Raw genomic sequence first — 19,919 nt, 5'->3', positions numbered from 1 at the left:
GCTTCAGTCGTGCGATATTTACCGAGGCGGGCATCGGTTTCGTATGTTGTTCACTATGGAGTTTTGGGTGCATCTTCACCATCACCAGATAGTGGTATGACTCGATTTTGGCGCCTCCACAGGATCTGACGTCGATGATGTCCAAGAAGTGCCTATCTATCAAAACGTGGTCGATCTGTGAAAATACTACGTACGGCCATTCATTTGGAGGTGTCGAAAATCGATTAGTCTGAGGCCATTTTCGTTGGTCAGCTGGTGCGCACTGAACTTTCCAATTGTCGGTTTTAATTCCTTCTCCTGTCCGACCTGAACGTTAAAATTTCCTATGACGATCTTGATATCATGTTTTGGGCAGCGGTCGTATTCACGCTCCAGCTGCGCGTAGAATCCGTCTTTCGTGACCGGTTCTTCCGAGGTGAGGTCTGTGCACTTTGATGATGCTGATGTTGAAGAACCGACCCTTGATTCTCAACCGTTATGCGCTTTCTCATCTTCCCCATCACTATAAAAGCTGTTCCAAGCTGGCAGATAATCTTTTATTACTTGACTACAATTTTTGTTTACTTCTGTTCAATTCGTTTGATCAACTTTGTACATTGTTTCAAAATTAGAGGTTCACTGATTGAAATCTTCAACGCAATTAGTACTAAAACCAAGTCAATTACAAAATAGATACTCACAAAATGTACACCAGGATAACGCCGAACATCACCTCCAGGTAGTACAGATCTTTGTAGCGATCCAGCACTCGCCCCAGCTGCTTGGCATCCTCAATATCAAACGGCACCTTAATGTACTGCTTCTCGGCCCTAAAATTCAAACCAAAAAGGGGATTAAAATCGAAAGTCAAATCAATTTATCTGACGAACTTACTCATCCAACTCCGGAAACATGGCATAAACATAGATCATGGCAAACAAACTGGTAAAGAAGATCGCCGCCAGGATGATCAACGATTGCCGGGCCGATCGTTCCTCATCCTTCTCCTGGTAGCAACAGTCGTCATCGGATTGTGCTTTGGCGGTCGAGGGCTTCTGCTGCTGGCTACCACCATTACTCAAGCCATTGGTGCCATTGGATTTGGCGTGGGCGTTGTAGTTGTTGTTGGCAGAAGCAGCTGCAGCTGCCGTCGTGTAACGCAGCTGTCCATTGGGTACCGTCATCGGTGGTGGCGAGCTGATTCCGTTAGTGGTCGCCAATAGAGGTGTCTTCAGATCTCGCTTACCGTTTTGTGCTATTTACAGACGAGAGAAGAGAGAAAACAAAGCGATAAACAATCAATCATTTGTTACACATTTTTGCTATCGGTATATGGTATTAGTAGCAGATAATAGTCGAGTATTGTTGTTCCGCAAGACTCGGAGCAGGGCTTCCGTAAACAAAGGTAAGCTGCTAAATAAGCAGCTTGAGTGAATAGTGGTGTAAGTAGCTGATAAGAAGTGATGTCCATCACAAATGGTCAAAACAAACGGTCGCTTTTTGCAACCAACCTAGTGCGCAAAATTTCAATCACGACATCAACAACGGACAATCTACCAAACCAATAATGTTGGTCCGACAAAACATAAACAATTTAAGCCTATAGCAGCAAAGTGTTTGTTGAAAGATTTTGCGCAAAGACGAGGAAGAATCGCCCCACAAAGGTAAGTAGGAAGGAAATCAGCTGACTGACCGATCGGTGACCGTCTGGGATGGATGATGTTGAAGTCAATAGGGCGCCTCTGAAATTCCTACCCACTCAACAAACAAGAAAACAAGAACTGGCGTAGTTGCTACAGAGCGCAGTAAAACAAACGTGTCCGTTGCGGACTGGCTTTTATTATTCATACTTGTCAGGCGTGTTCTGGCTCGGGCAATAACAAAAAAAAATATAATCATACGTGTATTGTATTCTCAATGAACGTAGTTTACACGGTTCGACTTTTAATTTGGAAAATGTGTGTAGAGAAAACTTGATTTTCAACATCAACTAAGTAATTTGTTGCCTGATGCAACGAAATTTAATATGTGAACCATAGGGTTCACTAGTAAGCCCAAGATTGTTCATTTTGACATTTAAGTTTCATCTGAATTGTTAGTCCAGGAATGTTTGATTGATTGTTTAAACTAATTCTACAGCCCTCGGAGGTATTGTTGAGGAATGACTCTAAGATTCCTTCCTTATGGTGTACCATTACGAAGTTTTCGGAGTTCCCTAAGAAACTATGCGGAAACCCCTCTGAAACTCTTTGGAGTCCTTTCATGAAGTCATCAGGAACTCAAAGGAAACCAACAAAGCCTCCTTAGGAACCGTGAGCAGTCCTTCATAACATTTTGGAGTTTCATAAGGATATCTTTGGATACCCCTCAGAAAGGCTTTGCAGTTGCAGTCAGGCACCTATTGGAGTCTTTATGGAACTCAACGAGGCATCCTAAGAAACTGTAAGAACTTTTCATACTCCATAAGGATATCTTCGGCTATCCTTCAGGAACTTTTTGGAGTCCCCTCAAACTCAATGGAGTCTCCTCAGGAACCTGAATGACTCCCTTCGAGAACCCAACGAAGCGCTTTCGGGAACTCTTAGGAGTCCTTTAAGAATTGATCGGAATTCCATGAGGAATGTTGTGGAGTCCCTTATAAAATTTTCCGAGGAATTATAGCGTTTTCCACAGGGACTTCAAAGAACTCATTCGATTTTACTCAGGAACTCTTTGAAACTCAATGACGTTCTCTCAAAGTAACATTATGTCTGGTACTCTGGTTCGCCGATTTTTCTTTTCTAACATACTAAGCTATAAAAGTACCTGATGAACTCTTTGAAGTCCCTTTAGGAACTCTTCAGAATCTCCTCGTTTTCTTCAGAAACTTAGAAATCTCTTAAAGCGCTGAGTCTTTTTTAATCTTTTCAGTCTGTCTATGTTTTGCTAGTCTTTTAACGACTTTTAAGTATTTTATTAGTCTTTGAAGACTTTTAAGTCTTTAGAGTCTTTTTAATCTTTTTTAGTCTTTTTAGTCTTTTAAGTCTTCATATTCTTTTTTGTCTTTCAGTCTCTTTGCCTTTTTCGTCATTTTTGGTCTTTTTAGTTTTTTAAGTTTAAGGAGGCGAAGGATGAACCACGAGCTCGCGCGACTCTACGGCGAACCCAGTATCCAGAAGGTGGTGAAAGCTGGCCGGATACGCTGGGCTGGACATGTTGCGAGAATGCCGGACGACTGTCCTGCAAAACAGGTGTTCGCTACGAATCCGGTAGGAACAAGACGAGCGGGGGCGCAACGAGCGAGGTGGTTAGACCAAGTGGAGCGTGATCTGGCGAACGTGGGGTGCCCGAGAAATTGGAGAACGGTTGCTATGAACCGAGTGAATTTTAGGAATTATGTTCGTCAAGTTATGTCGTGAGACGGAATACTATGTAAATAAATAAATAAATAAGTTTTTTTTAAGTCTTTTTATTCTTTTCAGTCTATTCAGTCAATTCAGACTTTTAAGTTTATTTTTCTTTTCAGTATTTTTGGTCTTTTTAGTCTTTTTAATTTTTTCCAGTGTTTTTAGCCTTTTTAGTCTTTTTAGTCTTATTAGTCTATTCAGTCTATTTAGTCTTTCTAGTCTTTTTAGTCTTTTTAGTCGTTTAGTCTTTTAGCCTTTTTAGTCTTTCTAGTCTTTTTAGTCTTTTTAGTCTTTTTAGCCTTTTTAGCCTTTTTAGTCTTTTTAGTCTTTTTAGTCTTTTTAGTCTTTTAGTCTTTTTAGTCTTTTTAGTCTTTTAGTCTTTTTAGTCTTTTTAGTCTTTTTAGTCTTTTTAGTCTTTTTAGTCTTTTTAGTCTTTTTAGTCTTTTTAGTCTTTTTAGTCTTTTTAGTCTTTTTAGTCTTTTTAGTCTTTTTAGTCTTTTTAGTCTTTTTAGTCTTTTTAGATGATTTAGTCTTTTAAGTCTTTTTAGTCTTTTTAGTTGTTTTAGTCTTTTTAGTCCTTTTAGTCTTTTTAGTCTTTCTAGTCTTTCTAGTCTTTTTAGTCTTTTTAGTCTTTATAGTCTTTCTAGTCTTTCTAGTCTTTCTAGTCTTTCTAGTCTTTTTAGTCTTTTTAGTCTTTTTAGTCTTTTTAGTCTTTTTAGTCTTTTTAGTCTTTTTAGTCTTTTTAGTCTTTTTAGTCTTTTTAGTCTTTTTAGTCTTTTTAGTCTTTTTAGTCTTTTTAGTCTTTTTAGTCTTTTTAGTCTTTTTAGTCTTTTTAGTCTTTTTAGTCTTTTTAGTCTTTTTAGTCTTCTTAGTCTTTTTAGTCTTTTTAGTCTTTTTAGTCTTTTTAGTCTTTTTAGTCTTTTTAGTCTTCTTAGTCTTTTTAGTCTTTTTAGTCTTTTCAGTCTTTTTGGTCTTTTTAGTCTTTTTAGTCTTTTTAGTCTTTTTAGTCTTTTTAGTCTTTTTAGTCTTTTTAGTCTTTTTAGTCTTTTTAGTCTTTTTAGTCTTTTTAGTCTTTTTAGTCTTTTTAGTCTTTTTAGTCTTTTTAGTCTTTTTAGTCTTTTTAGTCTTTTTAGTCTTTTTAGTCTTTTTAGTCTTTTTAGTCTTTTTAGTCTTTTTAGTCTTTTTAGTCTTTTTAGTCTTTTTAGTCTTTTTAGTCTTTTTAGTCTTTTTAGTCTTTTTAGTCTTTTTAGTCTTTTTAGTCTTTTTAGTCTTTTTAGTCTTTTTAGTCTTTTTAGTCTTTTTAGTCTTTTTAGTCTTTTTAGTCTTTTTAGTCTTTTTAGTCTTTTTAGTCTTTTTAGTCTTTTTAGTCTTTTTAGTCTTTTAGTCTTTTTAATCCTTTTAGTCTTTTAAAGTTTTTAGTTTTTTTAGATTTCTTAAACTTTTGATAAAAAACTAAAATTCATCCAACCAGTGTATACCGATTGGTGATTCACCGAAATCTCTCTGGTAGAATAACGTGATAGTGCGCCATTTCATAATGAACCGTGGAATCGCGCCGCGTCTTCCGATGATGATGATGATGATGGGTGTAGGTTATTGTTGATGATAAAAATGCTAGAGGCAGCATTTCTAATTTGTTGGTGTTCGGTGTTGTTAACTCAAATGGCATTGAATATCTACCTCGGGCAGCTTAATCTACCTCCTGAAGCTCTTTTTGACCGAGTTGAAATATGAAACAGAGACCAGCGTCATCTTCTTGAAGGTTGACTGCATCAACCTTCATAATATATTCATTATTGAGGAGGAGACAGAAAAAAAGCATAACGAAAATAAATCGTGGACAACTGATGGGAAGTTAATGACTAATTACGTTGGAGTGCAATGTGAGTGTGGGATTCCTGAAACCACACTCGATCGATAAAGAACATGCGTCGTGTGTTGTCGATTTTATTTATAATGTTGAGTAGTACAATCTAATACGAAAAAATTGTAAAAAATAGGCAACTAACAATTGAATCCCATAATCAGAAAGTCATTTGTTCCGAATCCCTCAGAATCATTAAGACATTTTGAATTAAAATGTGTTCTCCAATAACAACTTTCAAAAATTATGATGATCAGCAATAATTGGTATAACTTTTCCAATTTGGAGCCAGAATTTAAACTCAAGCTATTAAGAAAAATAGAACTGAAAATAACGTGTGCTGTTTTTGACTTGTTCCACAATTTTTTATCTTTATTAGAGAGACTTTCAGCATTTGGCTGGTTCGCCTCTTTGTGCCACATTTTGTTATTAACATCAATAGCAAAGTTCTGCAATGCAATCAACACTTATACTTAATACCCTAATAATAACATGCAATAGTCACGCACCTATCACGATCCTCTACACAGTAAACGAAAATTACCGAGTTCGGTAATTTTTTTACCGAAATCCTAACATGTGTAAATCGGTAAACTGTTCGGTAATTTTTTCGGTAAAAAATAAACGAACATCGGTAAATGAAGAATCGATTTACCGATGTTCGTTTATTTTTTACCGAAAAAATTACCGAACAGTTTACCGATTTACACATGTTAGGATTTCGGTAAAAAAATTACCGAACTCGGTAATTTTCGTTTACTGTGTAGTAAAGGGAGCTATAGGTTAGATTGCGGAGAATCTTTGACAGAATGCAATCGCTCGGTTAATCTACTAATTCACTGTGCCCTTCTTTAAGTATATGGGATGATGGCAATTGGCAATTGAAATGGATGAATGGCATTTTAGTTCGTTTCGTGGTGTGATATGGGAAAATGTAGGTTAAATTTGCTTGATCAATAGAGAACTGTTTGTTGTTAAAATTTTAACAGAGTCAACAATCTATGAGAAATTTAAAGGTAACAGGAGATTCAGAGAAAGTTCTTGATAATTTTTTTTTGTTTCCGCACGCGTTTTTGTTTCCGTTCGTCAAAAATTTGAATGAAATGAGTTTTTATAGAGATTTAAGGACCAAAACGGTGACCAACGCTTGGAGAAGCGAGTATACAAAATAACTCATTTCCTGAATGCTCTGAAGGATGGATGGGTCGTACTTTGTTACCACAGTAGGCATCGACTTATGCTACCGTGGATACCAAATCAACAAGTGAAAATTGGTCATTCCTCGTCAGACCCACGTGCTATCAACACTGAATTGTTCTCTTAAAAGTAATAAACAAGTGATTAGTGATCTACAAATCCAAGCTTTGTTTCAATTATATAAAAAAAAATCTTTTATATATTGAACTTGGAAAAAATCCTTGTATATTCGTGTGTAACAGCAGTGTAACACAACATTGGGATAGAGCTCAAAACAGGATCACTCTGACTCTAGAGTGCATATCGAAACAAGCGATTGATTACAAGTTTTTGTGTATGCATATCAATCGTTTTGTTTCTGTTTGTTGCGGCCCCAAAAAGCAACGAATTTCCGCCAATAAAACTCGGTCACGTGGAAGCGGCACTTTGCCTTTCGTTTTCGTATTGACTGAACAACTAAACATGTGCGAATTCATGGGCCGTATAAATCGATGCACTTGCTGTTTTGTGGCTCTAAGCAAAACATGCACAACAACAACGAAAAAAAAAACGCAAAACGAAACATGTTCACAATAAGCATCCAATCACGGACGAAGGCACTATTAAACTTAATGTGACTGATTGAATTAAATATCGTATTTCCTAAAAGATATATTTTTAAAGAGGATGTCAAAGGACATATTAGACTTTTAAACATAGATTAAGATTCAAAATTAACAACCAAGAATGGCTGAAACAAACATTCATACTGGTTGCGAACTAATCATTGTCTAACCGAGTGCCAACCCAAACGACTATACCACCTACCTACGTGCTTTGAAAAGTTAAGCGCTCAATCCATCATCACAATACCAATCGGAGGTAACCTTGGCAGTCACTTAGTAGTCATGATGTACCTACTACACTTTTTTACAATGTACATTCCTGCTGTTGTTTGCTTGTGTTAGGCGATCGTCAACAACAGTGGGAATAAAAATGTTTACAGAAACAAATCGTTGGTAGTGAAGAGCTCCGTACGATTTACTGAAAGGTGATATTGTTCAGCAGTTTGATTGCTGCATTTGAGAATGGTTCAACCTTTCTGTGGTTCGAGTGAGTGGTTGTCAACTTTTTCATAGCCAAGCTCAATGAGTTTTTGGTGGTAGTTTCATTTCCTAGTAATGGAATTTCTCAATGAGTAAAATGATATTTCTACTCAGAATATCTGGTAACTTACCAGTGGTAAGACTATTGTGCTACCAAGAACCTAGTTTGAGTAGTCTCGCTTAACCGTGTGATGAACATTTGTACTGTCATCAGCATCACCATCCTATTGTTCTCTGCAATCTTCAATTGCGATTTAGACACAGCAAGAGGAACCAAAACAATGTGGTTTAGTTTCGTTGCGGTGAAATAAGATGTTTTGGTTCTTCCAATGAATCCAAAACCGTAAGTTTATCAGTGCCGTAAGTATCAACAGGTTCTTATCAGATTGGTCAAAAGTAAGCCCAACATCCATTAGAAACTGAAAGACGTAACTTGTCCTTGTTCTGGCATCGTACATTATGGCGAAGATGGACTCTTCAAACGACGGAAAGCGAGTTTTTGACGGTGAACACCTCCAAATACGATGACAGAGAAAAGACAATAATCTGCTGACTGAAGCAGCCTTGGAACCATTCAAAATCGTGCCCAGGATCCTTTTGCTCGACAGGATCCGGGCGATGATAACCACCTCAAAAGTCGTTCGCCTACAAAGAAACAAACGGAATTGGTATGTGCCCTCAATGCTGCTTAGCTGGACATCAGGCAGTGTAGCTGCAGAAAGCCAGCGTAACACCTTATTAAGCGCTGACTACACTATCGCGGGTATAGAGGTCGTTCAATAGACAAGGCTGAATCTGGACCTGAGTAATACAGAAAAGGATGTTTAATTATTAGTTGATCACCAGGGGGTAAATCCTTTTTACGGATTGCATTTTAAGGCATGGCAAGCCATCACGTTCCCTCCAGTATACTACTATAGGTCCACGGGTGCAATTGGTCGACTCTAGATACTATGTACCCCTACGCCATAGTGTCCTCTGGCCTTAATTCCCATCCGGACCTGCAACTAAGGTTATGCCCGTAATGGGAGACCAAGTTTGCGCTTCTGAGCTCATCGGCATACTCGTTTCCAAGTAAAACTCTATCATATATACTGCGCCTTTTATTACGATTCAAGACTAAGCACCTCGACTGACTGACGACTTGAAGCCCGGCCTAGTTGTCTACCACAACTATCGTGTGCTCCGTCACTATTCGAGTCCACTATTACTTGAGGTCTTGGCTCCGCTTTGCCAGTCCGTGTGCCGAATCTAGAGTACCTTATCCACACGTCCGAGGCTTTACGAAACAACGATGATTCCCGACGAAGACGTCATCCTACACCGACTCGAGTGACTCATCTGCCGGCGACGTGAAGTCACTCTACCCGAGAGTATTTCGCGGCGTGAATACTACGAGTTCTAATTCTAATGCGAAAAAGGGGTTGTCTTATCCCCGCAGCTACCGTAGAAAGGGCCGTGTTCTATTCAGATACTCCACGGCGGTGGAGGTATCCTACACTACGTTTGCGACGTACCTAGCAGGTCGTCATGTGCTTTGTGCGCTTTACTGTCAAGTTCGGGCGTACTCGACACGAAAGTCCCCCGCCGAAAGGGCATTCTACTCCGACCTTGGTTCGGTTTTCCTCCTTTCTTTGGCTAGCAATTTTGGGCTGGCTTTTTGGCCGCCGAGTGCCGAATCGAGAGTTACAGCACACGTAAGGGGCTTTTAAGCTGGCGACTCAGAAGAGTCCCGACGTTGATGCCCGATTCGAGTGGCTCACCCAACGGTGATGTGAGCCACCCTATACTTTTCTACCTACGAGTTCGACTGCGTAGAAGGTATTATGGGTATAAGCAGAAGATGTAGTCTTATCTTTGTATGCTTTTCAGCCAGGTTCGGACGCACTCTTCAGATATGATCCCTGATGAAGGAGTCACACCCAGGCTTCCGAAAAGTACAGCTTTGCTATGACAGCCTTTTTCTTGCCAAACAAACTGTCTCGGTTTTCCTTACCACTCGGTTCGCTGCTGTACCGTCGGTAACGAATCGAAACGCTTCGGCTACATCGCACACGTGCGAGAACCCAGGCTGTATCTGAACAATCGGCTCAAAGCATGCGTTACCGAAAATGTTGTGCTTTAAGCTGTAGCGAACCCAACCGATAGTTCGGTTTTCATCCCTTCATGCCTCCTGTTTCGAAAATAATTTCATCCTAACTGTCGGCTGCAGGGCGTGACAGTTTTGGGCAGGACTGTCACGGGTGACTGTCGTGCCCATACCGTACCCATGCCCGATCGTATGCGCTGCTGCTCGGTTCGAATAGATCGAACGAGCCATTTATTCGCACCGATCAGCAGCATACGATCGGCGCGTAACGTAATGTGTGATGCCGGTGCAGGTTAGGCGAAAAGGGAAGGGGAGGGTGATTGGGGTGATCATAACCCGCAGTAGCTTCAAGCAAAAGGAAAATTCATACGTTCATTCGAAATTACCCCGGCCCGAGCGAATCTCGGCTACAGTCGGACGGTGTAAGTAGTACTGTCATGCGAAATTCAACGCATTGAAAACTGTCACGAAGATATTCCCAAAACTGTCACGAAGCTCAAAAAACTTTCATACCCACGAACAAACTCTCGCATGAGGTAAAACAAGGCATCGCTGTACATCGCCCGACCGCTCCTTTTAAAACTGTCAGGGAAGAAATATTCGGGAAGCTTTCATCGAGGTGCATGTGCGACGTTCGCAAGAATACTGTCGTTCTTCAGTACTTTTCGGAAGCCGTGTCACACCGATCGCGGACTGGGACTGGTTCCAACTTCTCCGCAGGGCAGTCATGATCCGGGTGAACCCATCGCTAAACCATGCGCCAAGTGTTGGCATCCTCACATATCCTCCGCACGATGTTGTCGGCAGTCGTCGTGTCGGGTCCACAGACGGCAAGCATGTTCGTGCGTACCTCTTTGAACTTTAGGCAGCTGAACACTACGTGCTCACCGCACTATGTAACCGCAGGTTGGACAGAGTGGCGAAGGGCTGTTAGGGATCACGCGATGGCCGCACCGGCCGCTTTCCGAGCTGTCCTACTGCTGCTGCCAGTTGGATATCGAGGCCGCTCTAGCGTTTCTCTGCACATTGGGCATGTCTCGGAAGATATCTTCTTCGTTACACGTTATGGCATTGGTTTGTTCGAATGCAGCTGCACCATTGGAAATGCCTAAACATTATTCAAAATGTGCTTTGTTCAAATAATTGTAAATTCATAGTTGTTCTTAATCAAAATGTGAAGAAAAAAACTTCTAATTTCTGGTAGGGGAGATGGGGGCATAATGGCCACCTTAAGGAAAACGGTTATTTAACCATAGAAAATAGCTATAATATGGAGGTTACATTATTGTTTCGTGTTCAGACACTTGAAAAGCCTATTCCTTAACAGGCTGAAACGTGAAAAACTAGATGAAAACGTTAAAAAATGCATTTTAAAAAATTTTGTCAAAAGTGAGTCGTAGATTCATCAAACAAAGCAATAACAAAATAATCTAGGTCTGTTTGTAGAATACAAACAATTCACGCATGCTCATACATTAAGTGCTTTGTTCGGAGGATGATGCTACTAGCCGTATAATGTAACAATAAAAAAATCGATCATGAATTGTGAATGGAAAAAAATCACCTCGAACAGAAATCTAACTCTAGTCTTTTGATTACCTCTCCGACACCTTACCAATAGGCTAAATTGTCGGATGAAAACTAGTCAAGGTGTGGCGCTATAAATCAATTTTAATTCGCTGCTAGATTCTACGGCAGAAAATGCTCATTATGCCTCGATAATATAGTGCTCTATATGCCCCTAGTCAACAAATTTAAGTAAAAACGTGTTTTAAAATTGATAAAAGTGAAAAATCAAAAATTTTATGATGGTAAAAATTGAGAAACAATGTGTACATCATGTTGCAGTGCGTACATTATAGATCAAGGTTATTTTAAGATCGTAAGAGCTTATTTCGTGGTGCTCAAAAATTATAATATTTTCCTAACTTGAGAACCAAGCTCGTTTTTTTTAAATATCTCTATAAAGATGATAAGGAGATTCCTTTTTTTGTGAAAAATTAATACTATAGGAAGTACGAAACAAATCCTCATGAAAATTTATTTAAGAAAATACGCACTTTCGTAGAAAAGCGTAGTTCTCATTATGCCTCGGGTGCTCGTTATGCCCTCATCTCCCCTAACCCTAAATTATTTTTGCAAATGATAGAGAATGTATAATGTAGATCAATTCATCAGAATATATGAAGATTCGTAGATCAAGTTTCTAGTTAAAATAGTATTTCTGAAAAGAGACGAAAAACCGGCCAGTGTTGCTAGTTTCATTTCGTGAAAAAATGAACGCTCTGTTTGGAGCGTAATAACTATTTTCTCGCTACTCGTACCGCTTTGCCGTCTTCGGCAAAGTTAAAGCCAGAGAATTTTCCAGGGAGCTCCATACACTGGAATTTCATTTTTATTTCGTGAGAAAAAAATATTAGAAAAAAAAAACAAAAAACAAATTTTCACGTTTTTCCATACAAAATTTCAATTCAAAACCCGGGTGTCCCATTTTTAAAATCTGCAAAAATTCTTTCGTTCGTTTTGGTTAAAAATGAAACTTTCTAGGCTGCAGGGTTTTCGAAATTCGAGAAAAGTTGCGACACGACACACCCTTATCTACACTGAACCAAATCGGGCAATAAAATTCATTAAATTGATTTAATAGTTTTTATTTTAGGAAGTTGGATATAAAGTACAACTAGAAAATCCAATAAATATAATCATAAAATCCAATAGATTGTACAATTATTTTTCGGCTATGATGTACCTAGTATAAACTAATAAAAAATCCAATAAATTGTATACGTTCGTTCTGTAATACTACACCAAATTAATTGTATCTGAAAATCTAATAAATTTCATAAATATGATTCGGTATAGTTTTTAGTAGGTGTGTTTTGCATTCAGAATAAATAATTTCTGGTCAGGCTTTGAAATTTTAAATAAAAACCGCTGTTCTTTAAAATTGTTTTATACAGACCCCGTTCGTTTTTGGCAACATTCGATATTGGCAACATCCGATTTTGGCACATGTATGATGTAATTTTTTCATCCTATGTAGCGTGGCACAGCCCGTTTGCAGCGAACTATCGTACATCAAAATTTGATCCGAATGACCTATTTTTTAACTATAAACTGCCTTTGAGTGAACTATTCCAAGGGAGTGAAGGTACAAGTAAAGTAACTAGTACGATTCAATGGGGGTAGGGAAAATTTGTCTCCACCGAAAGAACAATCAATTGCTAAAAGATAAGAAATTCAGCCATTTTGATGCGGAATGTTCCACAGGATGTGTATAGACGAACCCGCCATTTCTCAACGACATGTTAAGAAGGTAACTGCCCAGTGCACTCTACCTTCCACATCGCTTTGATATGGTGTCCGGATGGCCCTCCCTCATCCCCATTAAAAATGACAAAAAAAATTTAAAAATAAACCTTCTTAAAACAATTGCAGCATTAACAGGATTAAAGAAATAAGAATTTAAGGAAAAATAGGAAAGTATATGAAAAAAGTATATTAGTATTTTAAAGAAATATCTAAAAGCTCAGCTCAAAGCGATTTAATAAAAATATTTAATAAAAATCATAATACATAATTAGACTGGGATAAGTTATCATCAATAAGAGATATCAACTATTCAAAAATCTAGAGTGAATCTAAAAAAAAACCTTTTCATTTAAAAAACCAAACAACTTAATCTTTCTATATGAATCAAGAGATACATTAAACTTTTGTAGTTTGCATTTCTATCAAGATTACAGTTGAAAAAAAAAATTGATTATTTCAAAACAGATGACCAATCCAATCGAATTTGTGAACCATCCTAATCATTTCATGATTCATGATCTAACAGCACAAAATTTACAGCTGCAATAGTTTTCTGTATCTTGCACGCACATCCTTTTTTAATTCGTACAACAATGAGAAAACAAAGATAGAAGTAGAAAGAAAATAGAGAACTGCAGAAAGGTAAATTAAACGATTGGAACTGGCTCACCGGGATTCAGCTGCTATTTTTTCATTTTTCCTAGCGAACATTGGTCACGCCGTCCAGATGGGGGATCAGCCAAATCATCTATAAATTACTCTCTTCCATCATCACACGCACTTCCAACAAATTTCTTGACACCACTTAACAACTAATATCAATATCATTTTCTGAAAAGCGTTTCTCACACCCCACCCCCTTTCACACAAGAACATCGCATGCGAAACCAAGTAGGCCATGCAAATTAAAAAAAAAAAACATCGAATATATATTGCGGCACACACACGTTCTCGCGCAAGATAACCGAAGGATTTTTTTTTGCACTCTTCCTCTCTTTCTCTCTAGAGAAAAAAGCGCGAATCAACGATCTCGTACTTTCACTATTTCGGGGAAAACTTCGGAAACTGTTTAAGAAATCCTTTTATCTTTCGGAAATCACACTTTATCCTCCACAATTCACTGGATTGACTTTGAAACAACCTACACAACTCGGTGCAAAAGAATAAAACAACCCACACAATTTGGTACACAGAGCAAAACCTTGAAAAAAAAAAACGCGTCCGCACCCGATGAATGCCAAACTCGGTATGGCAACATCCGATTTTGGCACATGTGCCAAAATCGAACGGTTTTTAGGAACAACATTACAATTTAGTTTTCGTTATAACAGCCCGCATAAATAAGAATTGTAACCAAATGATTTCCATAAAAGTCAAACGACGATTTGATGAAGCGTGAAAAGACTTTAAGCAAACAGTAATCGAAATTGTAAATTACATTCCTTTAATCGTGAATTCCGAATTGACTGTATTTTAAATATGTCGTTAGGTTATGTAACTGTTAAAAACTGTTAAAACCGTTGTATGGAAAAACTATTCTACTTACAGTTAGGTAAAGATCCAAAATCTGCTTATGGAAAACGTATCACATTCGTCGAACTATAACTGTTATAGTTTTTCTAAACGTTCTGTTATAACGAAATGTTTACAGAAATGGTTTTTTAACGATCTGTCACAGCGTTCTTCAAACTTTATTCAGACTTTCCTCTAAACCGTACGTCTAACAAATCACGCACACATGCATACATTTTTTTGTCTTGTTTTTGCGAAATGAAAACACGGAATCTAAGGTTTTAAAAATAATACTTTTTATTGGTTTTCTCGTTGTGATTTCACAATTTCACACATCACACATCAAATATTCATACCTTATCCTCCTGGAAGGGCAATTGGCAATGTAGGGCCATTTTGATACACTCCCGGTGCGAGAAATGCGATGCTGGTTGAGATCCGACTGGTTTCATTGCAAAGCTCCTTTTCTTTTGGAATATTCTGCATGCGAGCTGTGAAAGGCCAACGGGGCTGGTCGAAGGAGTTTTAAACACCACCAGTCGGGCTGAACCGGCCGGACGCACTAGATTGATTTCGTTGCTGGAATGAAAAATTTTCCCACAGCGGGGCAAGTTTTCAGCCGGCATTTCCTCGATGTGTAGTCGACGGGTTTCTGGAAATGAAATACGCGAGATACGGTGAAACAACTGAACAACTTATACAATTTATACAACTCACCTGATGTTTTGCGATTTATGTTTCCCGGTTTACAGATTTTACACCATACTTTTGGGGAAAAATTTATGAAATCGCGCGAAGCCGGACGGCTGGAAGGCATCGCGATTCCGAATTTCCAAGTGTAAACTTTTCGTCTGTGAACAGTGGTGCCAAGAAAATCGATTCTTTCAGAACAAAGTGTTTTAAAATGTTCGCTAATTTCCGTGACAGTAATATCTTATTCAGAACCATTAAAAAATAATTGGGATGATATTGGGATCATGTTCTTACATATGATTCATGTTTACATATTTAATTAGATCTATCTCTTTTGAATATAAAATAAAATATATTTACAATTTATTAATATCATACTCAAACTTGCATTTTATGATATCAAATAATTTCATGATAAATTTATGAAATAAAAACAAACAAGCAAACATGAACTTTGCCTTTTTTCTGAAATTTTTTCATACATTTCAAAAGTAGCTTGGTCCCTTCACGCAAAAACTTATTTTAATGAGAGGTAGTTATCAAAATATATTTTACATTAGAAGAAATTTTGTTTTTTTACTTAAGTTTGTAGGTGTTTAAAAGACCGCTTAACATCTCTATATAATTTATTAATAAATGTTAAACGATGGCGCCTCTTTGTTTACTACAGTCTCTTTAGTTAAACTAAATTCATAGGACGTTGAGTAAGCTAAGCTAAAACTTGAAATTTGGATTCATTGGACCGTCCTGATAATGTTGCTAATGCTGATTTGGGGCAAAATCACCTGGCAGCTCTGATCCGCGTTTCGGCCAATTTTTGACGTAAGTCATGGACGCTATGGGTAACGGTTCGAGATCAATTTTACATTATAGAGAAATTGAAGTAAATCGTTCATATTATTTATCCACCGTACCAGATACCATCACTTTTCCACATGAACGTTCATGTTTCGTTTTTATCGTTGTCGATCTAAGGTTTAATATATTGCTGATCCACTCTTTTTTTCTATTTCTGCGATAGCTGATTTGGGCTCCCGTAGGGTACCACTGTAAAAAAAATTACAGTATTCAAGAAAAAATTAGCATAGTTCTACATATGGATTATTTATCGACTCAAATTAAATCGGATGAACAAGCGGAAAACATTGAAAGATGTTTTAATAAAAAGTTGTCAAACAAACATGTATACCAAATATTATTATCGGATTATCTATTGTTTATAAAACAAAAAATTGTGTTTGCCTTGAGCTTGGTCACAGAAAACAGACGTACAAGCTCGAACAAAAAACCGTCAAAACAGTGTGTAAAATTTCAAAACCAAAACCAAAAAAATATGTTAGAAACTGACTGCAAACAGTGCCATCTATTGCGCCATTCAAGAGTTACAAATCAACTTTAAAGTGCCCAGTTTTCGAAAAGGCGTAATTGTAGCCAAAAAACAAAAATTAGTTCAAAAAGGGTGTTGGGATTTTTACACAAGTTTCGTGGGCTAGCTTGTACGTCTGTTCTCTGTGGCTTGGTCAATCAGCGGTCAAAATCACGGAAAAATGAATAATAAAAAAAACCTGTTTGCGATGGGGTCAATCAGCGGACAAATTCACGAAAAAAAATGAAAACCTGTAGTTGTTTAAATAAGTTTAGAGTTCGACGACACGGTAGCGATCATTCATTGAATGTTGGATTTCGTGCTATGTTTTGCAGTCGGAGTTATCCGTATAAAGTTTAACTGAAAAGCGGTTAGCGTGTAGAAAACCGTCAAATTTTATACTGATTCGACAGATTGCACAAATTTTGCAGTTATGAGTGCATTTCCTATAATAGATCATTCACCGTACACAACTCCTTTTTTTAACTTCTCATATACGATTTGTTACATTTTACGACAACATAATTGAATTCGACCAGCATATAAAGCAAGGAATATTTAAATAAGGTAGTGCCGAGAGCCATATTGGATTTTTTTGTGACGTCACAAAAACGATTGTATCGAAAATTTATATGAGAATGGTAGGGATTTCAAAGAAAACACATTTTAGAACGAAAATGAATTCCAATTTCATTTCGATTATGTTGAAAGGCCTCTATTTCACTATGTTATGAAGTTTTTTGGTTCGTTTAAGATTGCATTATGTTTTTTTTTCTTATTTTATTAATGAATGCAACGTCGCCTTTAAGATAAAACGTGCAAAAATGAAGAAAAAATCAGGTTTTAAAAGGTCAAGCTAGTAGATATTGGGTGTTCAACTGATTGTCATGATTTTAATTCAACTGGTTTACCATGTTCAATTCTTATATGGAACAATTAACATCAATAAACGATTGTTGAATCAGTTCACTGAAATGCCAATAACTGATTGTTGTTTTGTATAAAATTTGTGTTTTGGTCACTCTATTGCAATGAGGAGCTTAAACTGTACTGGTTTGAACATTTTCATATAAGACTTTGAAATAATTTTAAAGTTTTGCAAATTTCAATGGGGAAAATGCACCATTTTTTCTAACTTCGATGGTCTATTTTATAGAAAAATTATTCGAAAATGCAACTTTTTTTGAACCGATCTTGAAGAGCAAGAATCGTTCTACAATAACATGTTATCAAAGTGGAAAATTTTCAGCAGATTCTTCGAATTATCAACGAAAAAGATAAGTTTCCTAGTAAATTAACAAATTTTGCGTGATTGTGACGTCTCAGCCTGTACCAATACTAAAGCAGGACTGCCTTTTCACTACCTTTTTCAATATTCCTTGCATATAAAGTATCAAAGACGCATTTATCGCATCAAAAATCTTCGTCATGCCAAATTCGTTAATTCTCAGGCTATGGAAAAATGTGTTTTCAATAATGTAGATTGTTTTTTGTTTTGTCTGGGATTTTAACGCTCGTAATTAATTCAATCTCCATGAATACTAAGAATAATAATATTTCATTCCGATGACTTCATGTTTTGTCCTCTCTTACAAAATAATGATTTGAAGATTGATTCAAGAATTTACTTCTTAACTTTTCAATGAAATTAGTGAGTAAGAGTGATTTTTTTAACTGTGTGTACTGCTCCGGCTAGCCTACCGCACGGAAGGCTACCGTCGCGCGATTAGAAATTTTCCCAGTAACCGCAATAATAGCTACGTTTACTAAGGCAGTCACTTTTTGTGAAGCCGTTGATGTATCGTAAATACTGTTTGAGATATAGTTTTTTAGTATGCGGGAGGACCAATTTAAATCAGACAAATACCACTAATAAGTTTTTGTGTTCTGAAATGGTGATAAAATGCAACAATAAAAACAAAATTTTTTTCTTTAATTTATCAAGTACTAAAAAATGACAAAAAGATGAAAAATTCAAAAAGTTAAAAATTAAATTCAATCAAAAGACTGAAAATGACTTAAAACAACTAAAAAATGATGAAGAACGAAAAAAACAGCAAATATGACAAATGAAAACAAACATTATAAACAAAACAAGATAAGTGCAAAATGCATCAAAAACATGATGAAAAAAAATGAAAAATTACTGGAAATGGTCGGAAATTGACTAAAAATAACGTTTTTGATAATAATATTAGTTATTTTGTAAAAATAACTGATAAAAAAGTGGAGAAAAAAAACCGTTCGATTTTGGCAACATTCGATTTTGGCAACACAAAATGTACGAGCGTGTTGCCAAAATCGAACGGGGTCTGTATTTGAATTGAGATCGGATTATCATGAAGGATGGGAAAAGCACGGAAAATTTGTGATTATTGGAATGTAAAACAGGTACGTAAGCTTAATGTCTCATTATTTTCCCAATTATCAAAATCCTTCGTATCGCTTTCCCCACAGGAAACAATATATTTCGATGGTGTAAAAGAAGCGCCCCAACCTGATGAAACGAGGAGATGTTCTTCCGGAGCGAGCTTCACCTGAACTGGATATTCAAATTATTTGAACAAGATTTTCGTAGAGCCTCAGGTAAAAATATTGAATATTTGTCTATAAATTATATTCAACAATTTTAGTTTAGCCCCTGAATCTCCAACCCAATTCCCCGGCACGTGTGATCGACTTCCGGAACGATGCTAGTGTACAAGTGGCTTCCAGCTGAATCAGAAGTTTGAACCATACATACGTCAGCCAGACCTACATAATTCATCAATAAAAACAATCTTAATTTAAATCACGATATATCATTTTAATGAAATCCGAAGAAAAAAAAAACAAAAACATTTAATTCACTGCATTGAACTATAAATGAAATCAAATTGACAAACTATTACATCCATTGGAATTTCCGATAAAGATGATCAGAACAAAAATCTATACATTTCAAGTTGTGTATACATTCGTAAAAAGTATTGGATTTTCCTTTAGTGCAAAATAACTAAAAAATCTGATAGAGCTTGTAGCCAGATTTCGGTCAGTGTACATACAACTAAATATATTAACTAATATGAAGAAAATATTGCAAACGGAGGAGGTTGTCGACCTTCGTTAAGGTCTATGAAGGTTGTATGCCTTCCTTCGTCGAACCAACAGCCGTTGAAGCCTGAAAACAATTCAAAAGCCACGCCATACATACATACATATTTTTTATTACGTTTGTCATTATTTTGTCATATTTTCATCATATTTTTAATATTTTTGTCATAGTATTATCATATTTCTGTCATTTTATTGCCAAATTTTGTCATATTTGTATTTTTAGTAGTTATTTTGTCTTTTTTTGTCATAATTTTATAATTTTTTTCACATTTGTTATATTTCCATAATTTTGTCCAACTTTTGGCATAGCTTTTTTCTGAGTTTATATTTTCGTCATTTT

The 19,919-nt window shown here is 36.8% G+C and overlaps 2 protein-coding genes across 3 annotated transcripts in view; both read right to left on the bottom strand.

Moving 5' to 3' along the window:
* Positions 1–19,919, bottom strand: part of LOC129738518 (transmembrane protein 41 homolog) — a 35,863-nt gene that overhangs the window by 2,875 nt on the left and 13,069 nt on the right. Inside the window, exons 1-3 of one of the 2 annotated variants that reach the window (XM_055729739.1) lie at positions 1,673–1,793; positions 874–1,234; positions 681–809 (exon numbers count right to left, since the gene is read on the bottom strand). In XM_055729739.1, the coding sequence (XP_055585714.1) occupies positions 681–809; positions 874–1,163 (419 nt within the window). In that variant the 5' untranslated portion in view covers positions 1,164–1,234; positions 1,673–1,793. Of the gene's footprint in view, positions 1–680; positions 810–873; positions 1,235–1,672; positions 1,794–19,919 lie in introns of those variants that run through there. The other variant, XM_055729738.1, reaches the window with a different exon arrangement.
* On the bottom strand, positions 14,704–15,415 carry LOC129738520 (uncharacterized). The gene is made up of 2 exons (XM_055729740.1): positions 15,142–15,415; positions 14,704–15,076 (listed from the first exon to the last, which is right to left on the bottom strand). Exons 1-2 carry the CDS (start codon positions 15,239–15,241, stop codon positions 14,775–14,777), a joined length of 402 nt encoding a protein of 133 aa, XP_055585715.1. The 5' UTR covers positions 15,242–15,415; the 3' UTR covers positions 14,704–14,774.

The sequence above is a fragment of the Uranotaenia lowii genome, chromosome 1, assembly GCF_029784155.1.
Source record: "Uranotaenia lowii strain MFRU-FL chromosome 1, ASM2978415v1, whole genome shotgun sequence".
Taxonomy (NCBI): Eukaryota; Metazoa; Arthropoda; class Insecta; order Diptera; family Culicidae; genus Uranotaenia; species Uranotaenia lowii.
The sequence above is the reverse complement of the archived record's forward strand: the minus strand, read 5'-3'. Positions and strand labels throughout refer to the sequence as shown.

What these genes read in the sequence shown, in the direction of transcription:
- LOC129738520 (XM_055729740.1), bottom strand. Translation starts at nt 15,241, where the DNA reads ATGCCTTCCAGCCGTCCGGCTTCGCGCGATTTCATAAATTTTTCCCCA. An exon ending in CATAAATCGCAAAACATCAG is followed by an intron (nt 15,077 to 15,141) that starts GTGAGTTGTATA and finishes TTTCATTTCCAG; the next exon opens with AAACCCGTCGACTACACATC.